General features: G+C 32.3%; 1 protein-coding gene across 1 annotated transcript in view; it reads right to left on the reverse strand.

Annotated features, from left to right (window-relative positions):
• The window catches only part of LOC106107042 (homeobox protein Hox-B1), a 13640-nt gene extending 7553 nt beyond the window's left edge, over positions 1-6087 (reverse strand). The window contains exons 1-3 of the mRNA XM_013287722.1: positions 6073-6087; positions 4516-5083; positions 4013-4234 (exon numbers count right to left, since the gene is read on the reverse strand). Of these exons, the coding sequence (XP_013143176.1) occupies positions 4013-4234; positions 4516-5044 (751 nt within the window). The 5' untranslated portion in view covers positions 5045-5083; positions 6073-6087. The remainder of the gene's footprint in view (positions 1-4012; positions 4235-4515; positions 5084-6072) is intronic.
• Between the last annotated feature and the right edge of the window lie 9023 nt (positions 6088-15110).

A 15110-nucleotide genomic window follows, 5' to 3' on the forward strand; every position in this document is an offset into this window, starting at 1 on the left:
ATGACGACACACTGCCGCTGCGAATGCTAAATGTTAATGTAATCCTTATTGTCTTTTTGAGATATTCATTAAATTTAAAACTGGTTAATTAGCATTTATTACAAAACTGGATACTGTCAAAAATTGTGAGAATATTAAAAACTTAACGAAAGTAAAGTTATCTTGGTTTTTATGTCTGTTGGAAACTTCAAAACTTTTGTTTTGAAGGTTAGGTATTTAACAGAGATTTCCTTCAAAATAAGTCCAATTATATTTGGGCATATTTAGTAGAACTATTCCCATCTTATGCTGTGAGAAGTTTGTATGGGGAGTTTGGCATATGGACTGTAAGGTGATGAAATGTAAAAATAAGTTTTTTTGCAATTAAATTTAAAAAAAAGCGCAAAAGTGAAATTTGTAAAATCGCAAACAGTCTACCTCCGATTTTTGGCGTCCGAAATCACAAACCGCGCAAAGGTAATTTTTAAAATCAGATTAAAAAGAGAAATGTTTTAATTAACAAGTCGCGGCTTAATTGGGAGATTATTACTACGTTTGTGTACGTTATGTTGTTTGGTTTTAAACAGACTGATATTATTAACTACACTTCGTTTTAATTAATTTTAATTGTATGTAACCTTAGGTAACATATTTACCATAAATATTTAATACCATAAAAAAAAAAAAACTAAATAATATACGCTACGTATTTCTGAACTATTAAATTACTCTAGTTGTATTTTTAAATTATAATATGATACGAAATGTAATTTAGTAATAAATGTCGGTAAGTAATTTTATTGCTCACTTTAACGTTAATGGATCGAGGCCCTAATTTCTGGGAAATAAATCACGCAAGATTTGCACTCAACACCCCGCCAATAAAATGCCATCCAGGGCCCTAAAGCGGTGTCCCGACCCGACATATGTGATAGCTGTAACCATCAAATGGTGCTTTTACTTAATGTTCATTCATAATGAAATCTATTTAGGACCATAGATAATAGAATGTTAAAATGATAAAAAAGAAAAAACTTTTAATCTGTTTTTTCGCACTAACCTAATGTAATTGACAAATGGTGCTTTACTTCGTTAATTTCCGTTCCTAATAAATAATAACTAGGTACTTGTGCCCATAAATCATATTTCATACTTATACTAATATTATAAATGCGAAAGTTTCGATGGATGGATGGATGTTTGTTAGAGTTTGTAGCCTAACCGGCTGATCGGATTTCGTTGAAATTTGGTACATATGTTAGATATTCTGGGAGAACACATAGGCTAATCACTTTTGTTTTTTTTAATTCCACGCAAATAGAGTTGCTGGCGAAAGCTAATATTGGAAATAAAGAAAAGAGGTCAAATACAATTTACATTTTTAAACAAAGCGTAGTTTCATGTTTGTACATAACTATCTTTTATCCTTCCATTCATCCTGTGAAGAATTATCAGATCATTCTTAAAAAACAGTTTCATTATCTCCGGAAATACCCTATTTCGTGTCGTAATTTATCAATCAACTCAAGATTGAGAGGCTGAGAGATTTCTGATACAAAACATGATATCAAATATCTTTAACAATCTAATCCATCACGCATTTCCGCTGGTCTTACTTCGTATTGAAGATTGCTGTTTACTTATATCGTTTTCAACACTTTTTAGCCATTTACGGTTTATTCCATTTTTTAATCTTAAATGTACACGGTTATGGCTTTTATATTTATAATAGAAAATGGTAAATGAGCAGCGGGAAACCGAAGTGTATATTGACGCGTATTCACATCCTTGATATCCGAGGAACTGCCAAAGGCAAAGCTGCTTTTGAATTTAAAACTTTTAAGGCCTGTCCCACCACTGGCTGATAGAGACTCAGATAGATAAAAATGACGTAACGTTCATATAAGGTAACAAAAATAGATATTTCCTTCACATGTTTTCCATGTTGGATTGTTATCAGACAGTTTACAATTTGGTGGGACATACCCTTAATTAAACAGAACTTTTTTCAGCAATTTATAGTTCACAGTCATAACAAATTACTAAAAAATTGTGTAATTACATGTAAAAAGCTTGTTAGAATATTATGAAAGTCTATCGATAATAATTTGAATTAAATTACACCAAATAACAATAAAGATTGAAATTATATCGATGTATTTCTCCAAGAGGTGTGTCGCTTTGTATAAACATAAACCACATGAGCTCTGTACATCTTATCATTTGATTCTAGCTTTTATAAAGATAATATTTCTGTGGGATGCTGAACGTTATCGTGTTACTAGGAATTAATATGTCTTGTGGAGACGTACTCGATTTTAAATGTATGATTGATGAGACGAAGATTAGATTAAAAATAATAAATATTTTATATTTATTACAATTGCAATCACTTCGAGTTCATAAATATATTTTATCTTCTTGGATAATGATAGTCATGGAAATCCTATACGATTTATCAAAAAAAAAACTTCAATTCGGTTTTTGTTGTATCGTACTGGATCATTTTTTAAATTAAGAATGTGGGATGATTTAGATACTTTTATTTAAAGTTTTACTTTTTATTACTGCCTGATATATCAATATAACATATGTTATTCGAGGAAAAAAAAGAAAGTAAAGACGCCCGCGATTATTATTGACAATTAAAATAAAGTATTGTACTGAAAAATCTTATATATTCCTTAGTTTTATTACAATCCGTTTAATTGCTTGTAGAAGTAACAAATAAAAGTTTTATTTAATCGAAAATTAATAGAATTTTTTAACATGTAAACATTTTGCATATCTTTGTGATTTATGCCTAAGTTAATATTTCGGATAAATACAGTCGTAGTCACCAGTGCCGTATGTGAGAACAGTAGATGAAAGGGTTGTGAACAGGTGACATGTGTGGACAGCAAACAGAGAGCGCGGAGGGTGTGCTCACAAATATACCGGCTTAATTCTCTCGCTGATTTACCCACTGTACCCAATTCAGATAAAGCTTACAAAACCGTATTTATGATTTGTCTACTAGATTATTATTTTTATTTTCGAAACTATAGATTCTGATGTTATTGAATAATAATACAAAGTAGCGAGGTTTGTGTTGGTTCGATAGAAGTTTCATATAACATTAGTATTATTTGCAGTAATTCTTCAAATTGCACCGTGCTAAAAGATTATTCTTTTATTTTCAAAGCATTTCAAGAAATTGCCCCTTTCAAGGGCCATTTAGAGCACAATTACTTTAAGTATTCCTAACGAAACGAGTTAATTAAATAATTACATGAAACGTGAATAAATGGAATTCAATTTTAACGATTTATCCTTAATTAGCTGTTGCTCGTGACTTCGTCTACGTGATTTTAAAAATAGAAAAAATAGCTCACATATAACGTAACTTCTTAACGTAATGGGTTTTTTAAACGTCTAGTAGTTTTTGAGCTATATCAATAAATACAGAAATACCAATCTTTCCTCTTAATTATATCAGTATAGAAGTACAGATAACTAAATTGTTTAAATTCCTAATGAAAATTAAGATGTCCAAGTTTTACACAGTTTTGTAGTTAAATTGTTTTAGTTTTACAAGAGTTATTCGTAATAGGGCTATAAAAATGCACAACCATTTATACCGGTCACATGTAAATAAGTATTCTAGCCCCTCGGCTTTGTGCAGGTTCTGTTTGATGATCAATTAACACTAAACAGCGCCATGTGCTGCGACGGCCCCCTGCCGACAATCATCGGAAAACCGCGCCGCGAATGTTGGGGGAGAGCGTTGGTGGTGTTAAAAAGTTAAGCTAATTGTAGTTGTTAAAACTTACATAAAAATATTGAGTCATGCAAGTCATAACATATAAAAATAGTTTGGAATTTTAATTTTGTTAGAAAACCAAAATTTCCAATTTCCAAATTTTCCAATTCTAACCCATCTTTAGAAATGTATTGTCTTCGCAGTTACTTATTGTTATACAAAGAAATATTCAAACAAATTATAAACTAAGCCTTTTTTAACATACTTATTACGTTGTCAAAGTTTACTAACCTCCCAATTCTGGTATCCGATGGTAAAACATCCCAGTTCTTGCCAACCACTCGAGCTGCATATGATGTAACACGCGGTCACCGGGGTGGTGGAATGCGGACGGCAGCGGAGCCCCCGGGGGCAAAGGCCCGGGCTGCGCCAGCTGTGGGTAGTTGAATAGAGAAGACTGCGCTGCGACCAGCGCGGGATTCTGTGGCAGTAGACCTGGCTTCGGAATTATACCTGGCGGAAAAATATTTACTACGTCAGTTCAGATCAGATTGTCAAAAGTATAAAACCTGGTGTAATTGCACAATTACATTTAACACAAACACGCAAAAGACGTATTTTAATCTGGTTGCATTCAAGCTTTATTTTACGCTACGAAATTAAATGTTTCGTTGAAGAGTTGATGAACAAAGTGTCTGAATTAGACACTAACAATGATTCATCGAAAACAATGAGAAAAACGAAGGGAATATTACATAAGCATATCAGAGGACCTACACTCTTATGCGACTCACCAGGTCTATAAGTATCGTACTCCTCAGCCGCTCCCTCGACTCCTGGCGAAATAGGCGGGCTGTAACTCTCCGATCTATTCCCATCGTCAGATCCCGGCGTGCCACTTCTCGGACTGCTCTGTCCTGACCGTGGACTCTCACTCTCCACTCTATCGAACCCCTGTTCCCCACGATTCTGACATCTATCTATAGTATTCTGCTCTATCTGAGCCTCGTAATTCTCATTCTGATATCTCGCAATATAATTCTTATTCTGTATAAATGATAAATATTTCTGCTGCGCCATTTTGTCTTGAATAGTTGTTTCAGGTTCGATATGCCGAGATAATAACGCGTCAATACAAAACGATTTCTTTCCTTGATTGATTATTGTTTTATCTTCGTCTATGTGTTTGTAATACTTCATGTTCTTCGGGCTGTTGGACTGGCTGCGATCGGGGTTCGAGTCCTGGTCTATTTCCAGAGGTTTCTCCTGCATTTCATCGGAATCGCGGCGGTACATAGCTTGAGGTAGAATTTGAGACGACATGATCTTCAATTTGTAATTTCAATAAGTTTCATCACTGTTCTGAAATAAATTAAAATATTGTAACTGTGGATTTTCGTTGCCGGAACCACTATACGCAAACATCTTTTCTTTGTCTTCAAAAAATAGAGATAACAATATCCTTTGTTCATGTTTTTCGACAGCAAAAACCTACGGTTAGTTCTATAATATCAAAGTCTCTTAACTACATAATAGCCGTATTCATACAGACAAAAAAGATATTCTAAAAAAATATATATTTTTCGGAAAACCCATACGACTCCCCACGTTAATTCGACTAATACCTTACTTTTTCAATTTGATAGCTGTCTACATATCAATATGATTTAATTAAAAAGATAAAAAAGTAATAGAGTGGTTAACGCTTAATTAAGTTATATCAGAGCTCAACTGGTAATAAAGACATCATCGTATTTTAATATTCTGTTATCGAATACAATGGAGACTTGACACGCGACGTCATCAGATACGCGATATTAAAACCTACGGTTCAATTTAGGTAGTTAATATAACATAAACCTTAATCTTACTAAACATTTTATCATATAATAGATAATGCAGTTACATTGCGGTTAATAGAAGAGAAGCTATAAGCAATTTAACAATTGCGTACGACATTTTTTTTTCAGGCAACTTTCGTCCGATTGCATGTCTTTATTACTTTTTGTTTATTTATTTAAGTAAGAATTAGAGTTTGTAGAGCACTAGCTGTTGTTTTTTTTAATTTTAATTAATATTGCGCCTTATAGTAATTTCAAGAAATTTAAAAAGGACATTTTTAAAGATTGTTAATTAAATTGTTTTAATTTATATCAAAATGTTTATATTTTTCAATACAGTCTTAATTAAACTTACGACTTCAGGTCTGGAAATTGAATGCAAAGTTTGCAGACACCAAAGAAATTTCAAAATAGACTTTTATTTAGTTGTTTAGTTGACAAAATATTTTTACCGTACTTAAATCACGCTTAAATTTGTTAAACTTTGTTTGATAGCAAAGATATTCTTACCTTGGTTAAATAAATAAAAAAATGCAAATAAAAGCAGCTAACAACACACTTTTAAAAACACATCACAAAAAATGTCATTAATATTTTTATATAAATACTGACCACTTCGTTTTTAAACGATTAAAATTTAAAAAAAAATTAGTCCGCGATCTGTCAAAATTGGCGCGACTCTCCGAAATCCAGTCCCGAGCAGTAGTTACAAACAACTGGATTATTTTATTAAAGCGACTGCTATCGCCCATTATCGTCCCATATTGTACCGTATGTGGACAAAACGACGGGGCGTTACTGTATCACCAGCTTAACACGACCCATAGATACCTTAACATAGTTGAAGTGCGAAGTCCCTTTGTTGCTGGTAAGTGTTTACGCCCCACCCTTTTTTCGTCCATCTCTTTTGTATTTCGGTCGTCTCTTTTACTCTTGAAAGCGATGCTATTTCCGTACGAGTAGCTTCATGACTTAGCCAAGTACTGGTTAAACCGCGATACTGGATTTCGCATTGTTTGGACTTTGAACACTTTAGAGCTTTCGTTTACCGTTTTAATGGTCTTTGTACGAAAAATAATTGCACGGGAAATTGCTGCTTGTTAAAATAAAACTTAAGTCATTATTAAGTGAACGTAATTTTAACTACATAATTACTTAGTAACATAAATTTATTAAATATTATTTATTAGCAATATTTAAAATATTTCAGTCATTTTTATGTTTCCTACTATAGTCGCCCCTTACTAACTTTTAAAGTTAGTATATTTTTTCTTTTAAATATTCTTTTTTTTCGCAAATAAGCATTAAATTTATAATTTATGATGTAAGTGGGCAAATTACCTGTAGTTATTTTTATAATGTTGAAAAAAAAAGGTTTTTTTTGTGATGAATATTTTAATCCATAAACATGAATTGTTTTACATTTGAAACGAGTTCATGTTAAGCTTTTCAGTATTCAACAATCAGCAATAAAATCTGTTAAAAAAATGTAAAGATATGAAATATTTCAATTCCCAATCCCGAAATATAAAAAAATATTTAACATTTGATAAAAGTACATTTATATTACCAATTCAATTCATTAAAGACACATGTCTACATAAATTCAAGATGTAAAATCTCCATAAATCCTTGCGAGTTCACAATCAAATTCATACGGCGCTCGCGAATTCTAGTAATCAAATAATTTCATTAGCCAAAGAAATTCCTACTTAAAACAACGTTTGCACACGTTTTCTGAACGCAGCCGGTAGACAGGGACGGGTATACTTTATTTCTTTTTTCTCACTCCATTGTCTCTATAATGAGGGGCGGAACGAGAAGTTTTCAAGCCAATAGCACCACCGGCAGATAAAGATGGCAGGATACTTTGCTTTACAACAAAGACAGAGAGAAGATGCAGGGTTTTTCTTTGACATATTTATAGGTTTGACTTCGAACGATGAATAACTTCCGAATGCAGTTGCCGCCGACCGAATTAAATAGATTGCTTTGTTGTAACACTTGTACACGTAAACTTATGTACTATTGTGTTTATCTTACATTTAACTTATTACTTTAATATAAGTCTAATGGATTTTATCCTTATAAAAGTTATATCGAACCTTTTTATAATCTATTCGGTTTTCGCCGTTCGATTCCTCCCTTCTCTAATGAAAATGGGCATTTTCAAAATTACTTAATTTATGAAAGTATTAAATCTAACAATTTCTACTACATCTTGGCGAATTGAGACTTGACCTGAGCTTTATAGATATCATCTTGGTAATAAAAGCTTTTAAGTTATCGAACATTAAGTGTCAGCTAGAAACATTATTCAAATACTTATGTATAAGGCTATATTATTGTATTACCTGTGCTGTAGAGTATTGATAAGGTTTCTTTGTAATTACGAAACAGTCGGCGTTAGAGTAGGGCGAGGTTGTGCGTTGGGCGCCTGACAGAAAAGAACCCCCTTAATCATGGTCAAAAAGAGGGCGCCGTGGAATTGTCGTCAAGGTCGCTGGAAGAACTAAAACCGACAGTGCTACGAAACCCGTACTATATAAAAGTCATATAACAATTATGAGGAATTAGTTACATTAAAAATGTATACGAAGAAGTAAAAAGATAAGTAGACAGTAAAAGCGTGACAGAGTACAGCCTCGGTGGCTCCTAACGCAAAAACAACATGGCGGACGTTATTTATGGACAAAGTTTCGCGCGCAAATTGGACTCTTGACGTTTAAATACGATTATAATGTTTCCCAAATTGCTTGGAGAGGCCTGAATTAATTTTACTCCATTTGTTAGATGAAATTAGTCGGAGGGTGTTGACTAATGTATAAATTAAATGTGACATTTATTTATTTTTATACTATGCTATATAACTTTTTTCTAGAGTTGTCTTTTAGAAGGAGTTGAGTCCTTTATTCTTTCATAGACTAATAAATAACATAGAGTGCGCCTGTCTCAGATCGATTAAAAAAATATTAGTTAGTTACTCTTCTCCTGGGTTATTTGTCTCGTAATTGATTACCACTTATAGTGTTTTGTAATATGTGAAGTTTTGTCCATACTGTGATACTGTTCTTAAAGTATGCACCCCTATGTATTATCATGCATAAGGGGAATAGACGTAAGCATTTTTCTGTAACTCACTCTGATTTGAGATTCCTATACTAAGTCGTGCGTAAGAAAAATTTGTACTCCTATTTACATGTTTTTTCACCACATAGAGAAAAACATAGATGCACAGAAATGGCGTTATGTAAAATCTAATTCGTATAACTGAAAATATTTTATAGATGTATTCCAAATTTCTAATAAAATGCTAACATTATTGATTATCAGAAATCCCACAAATCTAGGAGATAAGCACGCTTTTAAAAAGCAAATAATTCACACTTAACTGACGTTATCTTTGACAGGTGACAGATGAACGGACGCCATCTTAGACATGTGTCAGGCGCGTCAATGATTCATAAATTAACGGTGTGATTGTGAACCGCTGGATGGATGTTGTGAGATGGCATTATCTGGTGATAACGTAATGTCGCTCGTTACGACACTATTTAACTTGTACGTGGACATTCGTGTCAGATAAAATGAGGATGTGATTATTTGCTTTTTGGTTTTTTGTACTACTTCGATAATATCTCTTACAATCTCGACCAGGTCCAATATTAACAAGAAGTGAAAAGACATTTACTAGGTTTTAATTCTAGAAATAATATAGATGTCAGTTATATTTAGTTTGACATTGGACAATCACAACCTAAAACTAATATTTGTAACGTTAGCGTCTTAGACACTAGTAATAAAGTACTTGTTTAATGAAGACTAAGTAGGTTTTAAAAAAATTCTTTAAACACTACGTAGCTTACTACTATTTCATATAATTTATCCTTGATTTCGTTTAATTTCCTATTATAATTACACTAATGTGTACAAAATGTTATTTACGTCAATGCAGGAAATTTAAAGAGACATGACAACGTCTTAATAGAAACACCAATAAAATAGTACTTTATATTTAATACTAAATATAGATTTCCTCTAAATGGAACGATAGAACTTTTCACTCTTCTATTTGTATATAGGAATAATTATGAAGTGCTTTCCCACAGCACCATAGCTTATCGAAGCCATAATATGTTGACTCTCTGCGTGTTTGTTTGTGTGTTTTGGCAAAATACGGCGATAAAGTCGACCGCGGACGTTCACACGCGACTGACTAGGAGACGCATCTTCACTGATAACGTCTGGGATTGTCTGATTTCAAATCAATCAAATCGAAACAAAATATACGCCAATATATGAATGAGTATATGGTCTCATTAAAGGCATGCATATAATTCAATTATGAAACAATCTTTTGTATTTTTTATGAAATATATTTTTTTTTTATTATTACTTATCATACTACTTTAAGAATTTAAAGCTTTTCGAATTTAGCATATTTAAATAAAAAGAATCGCTTCGTATAAAGGTTTGTTGAGATCGTCCAATAAAATTCAAGCCGACGTATTTGTTATTAGACTTAATATTAAATATATGTTACGTCTTATACTTAGTTTTATAAAAAAATTTTATTTAAAACAATATTTATTAGTCCCTTAAAGTTACATAATGCCAATAAAAATGTTTTTTTTAGAAATTCTTAACTAGTTAAATCTTGTTAAGCAAGACGCATACTGTGTTCGCCCTGTCATTGATTTTTAAATTTTTTTTAATAATTTAATTTATTAGGACAAGTCTCATGTTACAGTTGGTCGTTTGGTTAACCTAGTTCAAAGTAAACACATAGATTAATTCTGACAGTAACAGGTTGGTGAATTACAGGCACCTACAAATCAATACAGAGTTTTAAATGATTACTAGTGTATTCAAATATAAGCAAATTCGTAGTGCAATAATATACGCACTTGCTTATCTTGAATAAATATTTTATTATTATTTTTTAGTGCCATTTCCCACACTTTCAAAGTACGTATGTAAATTACGCGTACTTTTTTTGATGATTGTAAGTAAATCACTTTCACAATAACTTAGATTAAAATTCATACAAGGGGAAGGCTGTCCTAAAGTTTAATTTAATTTAGTATTTCATATGTTTGTGCTTATTAAACACATGGTTACATTATTTATAACTTAATCATGAATGTAAAAATGTCTATGCCTAAAAATAAAAAGCCAGATAACATTAATTCGTAAAAATCATTAATATGAAAAAGCTAGCGATAAGAAAGTCACAGAATATGCGCAATGTAAATAGGAAATTAAATAAATCTCATAGAATCAAATTATAAAAAACTTTTATGTTTTGCTGCTAAATAATAAAAGTGAGGAGATCCAATACTCGTATATTAAAATAATCCTTAATACTTCTGCCTTCAAACTACATTACATTTTACATTAGTGGATATTTCGACATGTTATTTTTGTATGTTATTTATCTAAGTCTATGACAAACAAATAATTTCGGTAGTTCTCTAACAGTTGTCGCCGTGTGTGCTTTTAATGTTTTATCGCTTTATCAACGTTGCCTAATTGACAGTAAGTGACGCTAAGTGAAGGTAAACACTGGCAACCGCAATGAGATATACGTATAATCTCTTACTAAACACGGTATGTTACTGTCGGTTTGTCGCAATAAATTTTTCCCGTTAGTATATATTTATATTGTTTCCTATTTGTATAGCTTTCGCCCGCGACTCTATCTGCGTGGAATTGAAAAAAAAAACAATAAAAACAAATAGCTTATGTGTTCTTCTATAACTATGCTCTACATCTATGCGAAACATAGAAACCAAACCGTAGGACGACAAACTCTATCCTAACTCTCCATCTAAACATCACATTTGTAACATTAGCAAGATTTACACTAAGTTACTATTTAAAAAGAACTGATACGTCGCAAGTTGATATACAAGGTGATTTTAGATGTCATCACGATTAATCGTGTTATTTAAAAAAAAAGTTGGTAAAAACTTGTGTGTTAGACAGTCGTAACCCGATGCTACGATAGTCAATATTCTGTAAAAGTTTGATGGAATAAAGGGTCCCGCTACATCGATACATTTAATATCATGCAATGAACTAAGCCGGGAAATATCACACACTAAGTGCTAATGGACACTAAGTGCTACTGTATATCTCAGTAGTAGATAACGCGTGTTAGCAAATTGTTTTGATTACGATATTTTGTTTCAAAATGAAAATGTGACGTCATCGAGTAAATAACAAAAGATGGTTACTATAACAATGTTATTATTTCGACGTAAAACTTCTATACCCAATCTCCACAGATACCAAAATACCAGAAATGTTTCTTATGTATAATTTACCATAAGTTCCTCGAAACATTGTCGTCCCTTTCATTCTCATTAAAAAAACAGGGATAACAATAACCCGCGAGTAAATTTTAGTTTAATTGTCTAGACGTATTTTGATTTATGTGACAATTGGTATAAAAATGCATCAAAAGAATAGAAAAAAAAACATTAGAGTTAGACTAATTTTCTTTAAGTGGTATTTCATTATAGCTGTAAAGAAGTGAGCAGACGAACCTCAGGATATAAGGGTGCGTACACACTGATGTATATAAAGCGGATCGTACAACAATACATAACGATAGGTAAGTGGGTGCGATTAAAACAATTAGCCGGGGATGAAACGGAGAGAGTTGCGGCTTGGTCCAAGTTATGAGAGCGCTACGACGCTACGAATGGCCTCTACACAATACAAAACATTCTATTTCAACTTTTAAATATTTTTTTGGGATCCAAGCTATCAAATATACTGTTATGTTCAGATCCAAGTCAATCTACGAATGAGTTCTGTCCAAATGCATTTTGCCGAGCTTTTACGATTTATCGTGTAATTTACAACCGATCGGCGTACACGATTTAGCGATTACATAACTATACCATAAGTGTTGGAGTCAGAATAATGTGACCAATTTAACTGCAACCATTTTTTGCCGCGTATTCTGTTCAAACACGGAGATCGAAGTACCATCTCGATATATTAATTTTTTTTCAATTTTTACAGTGAAAAGCTCGTGACTTGCGGTCCGCACCGGCTCGGGGGAGGCCGGGGGCGGCGCGGGCGGCCGTGGAGCGTAATTCGCCGGGTAATGGCTCCCCCGGCATATCTTTAATCTGATCGCTAATTGGATGGAGTACAGGGCCGAACTCGGAACTAGTAATATTCGCTTTATTTTTTGTTTGTATTTTTATTAGTACTTATAATTTTATGTGGTGTATTTTAATCTCGGGCTTTTCTTTTTTTGTTTTATTGTAGATTTTAAACACTTAATAGTTCGGAGTTCCAATTGGATTGTCATATTTCGTTTACAAAGACTTTATAACGACTACTCTGAATCTGTAATAATCTCTAACATCTCAATTTTTAATACGATTTGTAACATAATTATATTACTATAGAGCGTTTTACATCCAACATTTTACTAACAAACCCAGAGCTAACCAAACCGTGATATTCCTTTTCTTAAATCCTTAGTTTCTTCTTTGAGTTATCGATAATTTTAAAATTAATGTTAATTTTTAATCACTTTTGAAAAAATATAAAGGTTCCTTTAAAGTGTCTTTACGTCCTAAAAGACAGGCAAAGATCCATTTATCTGGCAGAGACTGGCAATTCCGCGCGTCGACTGCAATAAGTGTCCATTTTCACTAATTACTGCAATTAAGAGTCGAGCGGCGTAGTGGAGCGACGCTTGTACGTATGTCGCGTATAGTCTAGGAGACTGTAAAATAATCTGACAGTAATTTTCAAATCCTTGTTTACCTACATAAGTATGAAAAAGTAAATTAAAGTTTTTTGATTGTAGCATGTGAAATATATTAGCTATAATAGCTATGATTGTAATGACTTAAAAAGTAACTAAGTAAGTTTCTATGTCGAGTTATATTACTAAGAGGTCACTAAAGATCAATTAACTCATTTGAAAGTACGTGTAGACCAACCCTTAGAAGTACTTTATAATATTTCTAGCCGCTAAATTCATCTAATATTTTGATTATTTTACTGTATATCGCCTTTTCAAGACTAAGAGATAACGTAAAAAATCAAACTGCTTGACTATACAAGAGAAATTTAGATGAACAAATTAAAGACGGTGACACACGCAATATACTTACTGTAAATAAGTAAAGGCTCTTGGTGTTAATTAGAAGAAGGTGGGCGCGAATACGGTTTCTCTGATCACTGAATTTGAAGTTTAATTAAATTCTACACAGTTACATTTTAAAATGGAATAAAACCAAGTGAGTGTTTACTTAATTATTACATATGTATTACTACAGTTTATTTAACTGATTATAAGTTTATACTAAACAACATAAGTTACTTGTGTTAAAAACTTAACATTTTATACTTTAAGTAACATTGTAGCAGCATATTTTTGTCCATCTCAAATCTGCAAAATAAATGTAAATATGTTACCACTCTTACTCGTATATTATCTGTACCATCATTGTTATAACAATCGTTGAATCGAAATGTGAATGTTAAATTATGCGCATTGTAATCCGCAAGCTTTTATATACAAAAAGCTCTGGAATTACATTATAATTTAATTAATATATTCGTATTGGCATATAAAAACATATTTCGTAAATGGATCCAAGATTTCGCGGCGGCATCAACAATGGCGGTGGGGCTACTGTGGAGTGTGAGAGAGATAGACTATTTTCAGCAACATGAGTGAAAGGGACGACAGAGTCGGCATCGCTAATCAACTCTCTGTTGTCCTCGATGAGCGGCCAGGGACGTATTTAGGGTAATTTCATTTTTGTTTCCTGAACTCTCTTTATTTAAATAAGTTTGCAAATTTATATTTCTTTTGCGTAGGATTTAAAAAGGGAACGCAATGATTTTAGGATAAATTGAATTTAAATGTAACAAAGGAATATCTACTAAAAATTATACTTTCATCGTAGAACTAGAATAATGTGCGATCTTAGCACCTTCTTTGGCGATAAACGAGACTTGTAAAAATATATTAACTAGTATGTAGGATTATATTGTACTAGCTCTCGCCCGCGACAATTACAAAGAAATAAAAGTGAGTAGCTTATGTGTTCTTCTAAACTATCCTACACAACTATGCCAAATATCATCGAGATCCGTTGAGCCGTTTAGGCTACAAACTCTAACAAACTAGGATTTTTAAATATTTATAAATTTAATTTATATTTATAGTTAAAAATTTCGGTGGCCACAATTCAGGCACTGCCTAATGTGGCCATCCATTTACCTGAATTACCATAAACTTAAAATAACAACAATTTTAAATTTAAATTTACTGTCATGTATAGTTTTAAGTTATCGTACTCTTAAAAGTTGTTTAAAACAGTACAATTTTATTGATCAATAAATACGTGTTTTTTCATTTTTTCACCTGAACTGTGAATTAACCATTTTCATGATAGACCTAGCAGCTGGCGACGCCCATGCTTCTTGCTTGTTATTGGCATTTAAATAGTCATTTCTTACTGATTATCTTATTATCGCTTTCTTAGTCTTTATTAAACATTTGT

This window comes from Papilio polytes, unplaced genomic scaffold, assembly GCF_000836215.1.
Source record: "Papilio polytes unplaced genomic scaffold, Ppol_1.0 DF822067.1, whole genome shotgun sequence".
Lineage (NCBI taxonomy): Eukaryota > Metazoa > Arthropoda > Insecta > Lepidoptera > Papilionidae > Papilio > Papilio polytes.